Source organism: Zingiber officinale, chromosome 9B, assembly GCF_018446385.1.
Source record: "Zingiber officinale cultivar Zhangliang chromosome 9B, Zo_v1.1, whole genome shotgun sequence".
NCBI lineage: Eukaryota > Viridiplantae > Streptophyta > Magnoliopsida > Zingiberales > Zingiberaceae > Zingiber > Zingiber officinale.
In genome coordinates, this window is record NC_056003.1 from 83,708,995 (window position 1) to 83,714,994 (window position 6,000).

Consider the following 6,000-nt stretch of genomic DNA (forward strand, 5'->3'; position numbering starts at 1 on the left):
ATTTTTTTTTCTAAATTTGAATTAAAAAAATCAATATTTCTATATATATCCCTAATATATAAATATATCCCCTAAACACATTATAATACTTCATAAATATTTAAATTTATTTCATTTTTAATTTTTTTTACTAAACATTATAACTCAATTGGGAAATCTGACCCCTAGAGGTAAAATTTTATAAAAAAAAAAGCTTGAAAATTATAAACCATAAAATAAAATCTTAAAAAAATATTTTAATTAATTTTTTAATTCAAAATTTAAAAAATTAATAATAATAAATAATAAAAAATAACATACTATATCTATTATTTCGATTTTAAATTTTAAAAAATTAATATTTTCATATAAATCTATATCCCCTAAACACATTACAATACTCCATAAATACTTAAATTTATTCCATTTTTAATTTTTATTTTTATTAAATACTATAACCCAATTGGAAAATTTGAATCCTAGAGGTAAAATATTAAAAAAAATAACTTACAAATTATAAAAAAACATGAACCCTAGAAATACAATTTTTAAAATTAATTTTAATTATATATATATATATATATATATATATATATATATATATATATATATATATATATATATATATAAGAGCATTGATATGCTCAAGGAAATGCTCGAGGATAGACATATAAAGTCATGACCCACCATTTCACTTTTTTTGGACCCCATCACTTTATGTGTTTATCCTCGAGTTTTTTTCCTTGAGCAAATATATATATATATATATAGAGAGAGAGAGAGAGAGTTTTGATCTCCTGCGCGACGCGCAGGAGATCAATTAATAACTTTTTAATTTTTTTTTAATATTTTAAATTAAAAAAATTAATTAACAAAATTAACATTTCCTTATATAAATTTTTAATACATTAATATATCCCCTCAACGTACTATAATACTCAACAACCAGGTCAACCTTGACCTAAGGTTGCACCAACACCCTCAACGTACTATAATACTCAATAAATACTTAAATTAATTTTATTTTAATTTTTTTTTAAAACCAAACACTATAATCTAATTGGGAAGCCTGAACTCTAGAGGTAAAATCTAAAAAAAAAATAGCTTTGATACTATAACCCAAAGCCTGAACCTTAGAGGTAAAATCTAAAAAAAATAGCTTTGATACTATAACCCAAATCTTGAACCCTAGAGGTAAAATCAAAAAAGAAAAATAACTTTGATACTATAACACAAAGCCTGAACCCTAGAGGTAAAATCTAAAAAAAAATAGCTTTGATACTAAAACCCAAATCTTGAACCCTAGAGGTAAAATTTAAAAAAAAAATAGCTTTGATACTATAACCCAAAGGCTGAACCCTAAATAGCTTTGATACTATAATCCAAAGCCTGAACCCTAGAGGTAAAATCTTAAAAAAAAATAGCTTTGATACTATAACCCAAAGCCTTAACCGTAGAAATAAAATCTTAAAAAAAATTAATTATTTTTTTAATTCAAAATTAAAAAAAATAACAAAACACAGACATTTTAATTTTAAAAAAATAATATTTCATAATACGTTACGATATCCCCTTATCATATTACAATACTCCGTAAATACTTAAATTTATTTTATTTTTAATTTTTTTTAACTAAATATTATAATCCAATTGGAAAATCTAAACCCTAGAGGTAAAATCTTAAAAAAAAAATTAACCGAAAAATTATATCCCAATTAGGATGCCTGAACCCTACCAATAAAATCGTAAAAAATATATTTTATTTATTTTTTTAATCAAAATAAAAAAATCATGATATACTGCGTGACGTGCACAGTCGCGCACTGTACGCGTCGCGCAGTATATCAAAATCGTGTGTATATATATATACATATATATATATAATATAATATGATTATGATGACATTAAATTTTTTTTTGCCATGTTATATATATATATATGCCATGTTATCGATATCAACTTTTTTTTGCCATGTTATCGATATGGAATTAATTACCCAACTAAATATGCTACTTTGATCATTTAAAGTAAAATTTTAACTCAAATTTTGCATCCACTATTGAACTTCATAAGAAACACATATATCTTTGAATAAAATATGAACTTGTGATACAATAATAATATATAGTTGGATGAAAAGAATTTAAATCATTACTAACTACTAATTATTTACTTTCTTTTATTTACAGGAGCAAATCTGGAGGGGGAGGAGAGAGAGGAGTTTATCAAGGATTGCCAAACTAATTCCACCTGCGGAGAAATAGATATCCGATATCCCTTTCGCCTGGTCAACTCGACCCCTGCCTACTGCGGCGTTCAGGGCTTGGAGGTCTCATGCTCCGCTGCCGGTGACGCCATCATCACGCTTCCTCATTTAGGGCCCTGCAAGATCATCAAATTCGACACTTATTCGGTTAGAATCAAGGTAGAAGGCAATGAATGGGCTCGGTGTCCACTGCAAAAGCTCAGCTCCACCAATCTCACCGGATCAATTTACCAGCTGGAACACTATTACGGCTACTACCCCTACTACGGCTACTACCCCTACTACGGCTACTACAACTATAAGCTGGTGGCCTGCTCGAGTGAAATAACAACAGATCCGGATTGGATTTCGGGACCTATCAAGTGCCTTAGCGATGAAAGTGAAGGGCAGTTGGTTTATGCAGCGGATGCTTGGGCTTCCATGGACAGACTCCCGTCAGGATGCGTGACCACTGGAATCGGTGGTTGGATCGGATATGCACGCGGACGAAGGTTTGGAGTTCTGGTTCAGGGATTCATTCAAACGCTACAGATGGATGTATCTCTTAATATTCCGGAATGGGAGATATGCAGAGACTGCCATGAAGAAGGAAAGCAATGTGGATTTAGCCGCAGAAGAAACCAAACTGCCTGCTTAGCGAGGCGCCATGGTAATCTTCGTTCCAATGTTCTCACGTTCTTTTATATTCTCTTGTTCAAAAACATGACAAATTTTTATTAAGGTAACCTTGTCATTTTTCATTTTTAATAATTACATTTTACTTTTTCAACAAATTGATCGTTACGGAAATTAACATTGCAAAAGGTATTTTACTATTCTGTCTTTGCCATGCTATATCGATTTGGAGTTACCCAACTGGAATTTTAAACCAATTCAAAGAAAAAAAAATTAACTTCAAAAGTAGCACATCGATCTTTAGATAAAACAGAGAACTCTTTGCTGCGTTCGTGATGTAATAATATTTGGATGAAAAAAAAATTAAATCATTACTAATTGTTTGCTTTCTTTATTTACAGGAACAACAAACATTGGGCTCATAGTTGGTGAGTCCTTGTACCACTTTAATATGTATTCTTGAGCAAACAATTATTTGAGAAAATAAATTCTACATAGTCAATTCATTAGAACTAAATATAAATTTTATAATATTACTAGTTCAATCTCTTTATTGATTCTTTCTATTCTAAAAAAGTCTTTTGAATGATTTGTTTCTATGCAGGAATATCTGTAGGTGGTTTTGTAGTTGTATTAACATCTCTTATTATATTGTACATATTAAAGACGTCTAAAAAGGATCAAGAAATTCGTATCAAGGTAGAACAATTTCTCGCAACATATGGTGATGCAAAACCAACTCGATACTCTTTTTCTGATATTAAAAAGATCACAATGAGATTCAAGAATAAGTTGGGGCAAGGTGGATATGGAAGTGTGTATAAAGGGGAGCTACCAAATGGTATTCCGGTAGCAGTTAAGATGCTCGAAAGTTCAAAAGGGGAGGGCCAAGAATTCACAAATGAAGTTGCAACCATTGGAAGGATTCATCATATTAACATTACTCGTTTGTTGGGATTTTGCTCAGAACGATCAACTCGTGCTCTCGTCTATGAGTTCATGCCAAATGAGTCCTTGGAGAAGTATATTTTCTCAAGACAAGACAAAGGAAGCAAAAAATCATTGAGCATGGAGAAATTGTTGAACATTGCAATAGGCATTGCTCGAGGCATTGAGTATTTACATCAAGGATGTGAACAACGTATTTTGCATTTTGATATTAAGCCACATAATATTCTATTGGATTATGATTTAAATCCAAAGATTTCAGACTTTGGACTAGCAAAGCTTTGCTCAAGGGATGTTAGTATCGTGACAATGACAGCAATGAGAGGCACAATGGGATATATTGCTCCTGAGATGTATTGTAGGAATTTCGGGACGGTGTCATATAAATCTGATGTCTATAGTTTTGGTATGTTATTGTTGGAGATGATAGGAGGCCGAAAAAATCTTGATCCCGAAATAGGAAGAGAGAGTGAGATTTATTATCCAGAATGGGTGTATGATCGACTAGTTGAAAGACAAGACTTGGTATTGACAATGGAGATTGAACAAAATGATGGAGAAATATTACAGAAGCTCTCTAAGGTGGCTTTATGGTGCATTCAATGGAGTCCAACTGAAAGACCTACCATGACTAGAGTTCTTCATATGCTTGTAGGGAGCTCAGAAGAAGTGCACATGCCCCCTAAACCATTTGTCTCCCAACACTAATCATGATTATGCTGATTAATAAATATGTCAAATCAGTAAGTTCTCTCCTTTTGTGTATAAGCTCTAAGTGACTTATAGTACACATGTAATTTGATCATGTTTAAATTCAACTGTAATAATATAATCATTCATATGGTAGTGAATATATTCTAAGTTGAAGTAGAGGAGAGAATTGGACAGACAACTCTTTATTTGCCTTTTTCTATTCTCGTGCATAAAGCATGACATTAATTATGACATATTTATACTGCTCCATAACTACATAATTTGTAGGCTTTTAAAGGTAACAGATAGCATTCATTGTCTTGTTGATTAAGCTCGTTGATTAAGAGATATTATTGATAAGAAAAAGGTAGTTCTTGAATATATTCTTACATGTCCCTTCGGATGGGTCTAGTGGCTAGCGTGTTGTTACAATGAGGTCTGGGGTTCGAATCTCGGCAAAGTTGAGATAAATATCTCCCTTATGTGCTAATCACTATTCCAAAGGCTAGTAGCCGTCCGTGATTTACCTCCTCCGTGTTGGCCTTAGGACGGGTTGGCGGGGGCACTGGGGACGAGCGTATTCGCCTTTTGCCACAATTGAATACATTCCTACATCCTTCGTGTTGGCCCTGGGACGGGTTAGCGGGGGCGTTGGGGGCGAGCATAGTCACCTTTTGCCACCTTGAATACATTCCTACAGTTAATAAGTCATTGACTAAAGAGTCATTTTCAGGACATGTGAAGTTTTTGGGAAAAGTTATAACAGCCTGATCACAATATACTGTAACAAGACTCCCACTGTCCTCAGTAATCTTCAGATGCTTCAGAACCTTCTTAACCAGACAATCTCTTGCACAGCAGTTGTACAAAGCTACACACTCAGCTTCTATTATCGACAACGCTACACAGGTCTATTTCTTGTTATTCCATGAGATGACACCACCATTTAGCAAGAAAGTATAGCCAGATGTGTATTTTCTATCATCAAGGTCCCCTACCCAATTTGCATCTGTGTAGTCACTCAAGCTTATATTTGATTCTTTGAAACAAAGATAATTGTAAGATCTCATGAGCGTTAATTAAGGAATTTACTTACAAATTTTCTAAAGTGTCACGAGCGTTAACTAAGAAAGGTATCTACAAAATTTTCTACAAATTATGAAAAATTTTCAGAATTTAAAATGAATTTATACGACACATTTCAAAGGGATAGAATTATTCAATTTGATGGATGCATATGATACCCAATTAAATTAGGAGTTGAATGACCTTAATTACCCTAAGATAGGGTTAATTCGATCCTGCCTATACAGGCAGTGCCCCAACCTCTCACAATGAGGTGGTGGGACCCACTACTTAAGTGTGGGTCCCACCATCTCATTGTGAGAGGTTGGGACACTGTCTGTACAGACAGGGTGAAATTTACCCTAAGATAGGGTTAGATAACCTATGTATAAAGGCCAAACTAACTCATTGTTTCGCTGACTCCTTCCCAATT

At 32.8% G+C, this 6,000-nt stretch overlaps 1 protein-coding gene across 1 annotated transcript in view; it reads left to right on the forward strand.

Moving 5' to 3' along the window:
• The window catches only part of LOC122022632 (rust resistance kinase Lr10-like), a gene marked incomplete in the record, with an annotated part of 142,714 nt that extends 137,960 nt beyond the window's left edge, over positions 1-4,754 (forward strand). Inside the window, 3 exon segments of the mRNA XM_042580673.1 lie at positions 2,170-2,895; positions 3,263-3,289; positions 3,466-4,754. Of these exon segments, the coding sequence (XP_042436607.1) occupies positions 2,170-2,895; positions 3,263-3,289; positions 3,466-4,517 (1,805 nt within the window).
• Between the last annotated feature and the right edge of the window lie 1,246 nt (positions 4,755-6,000).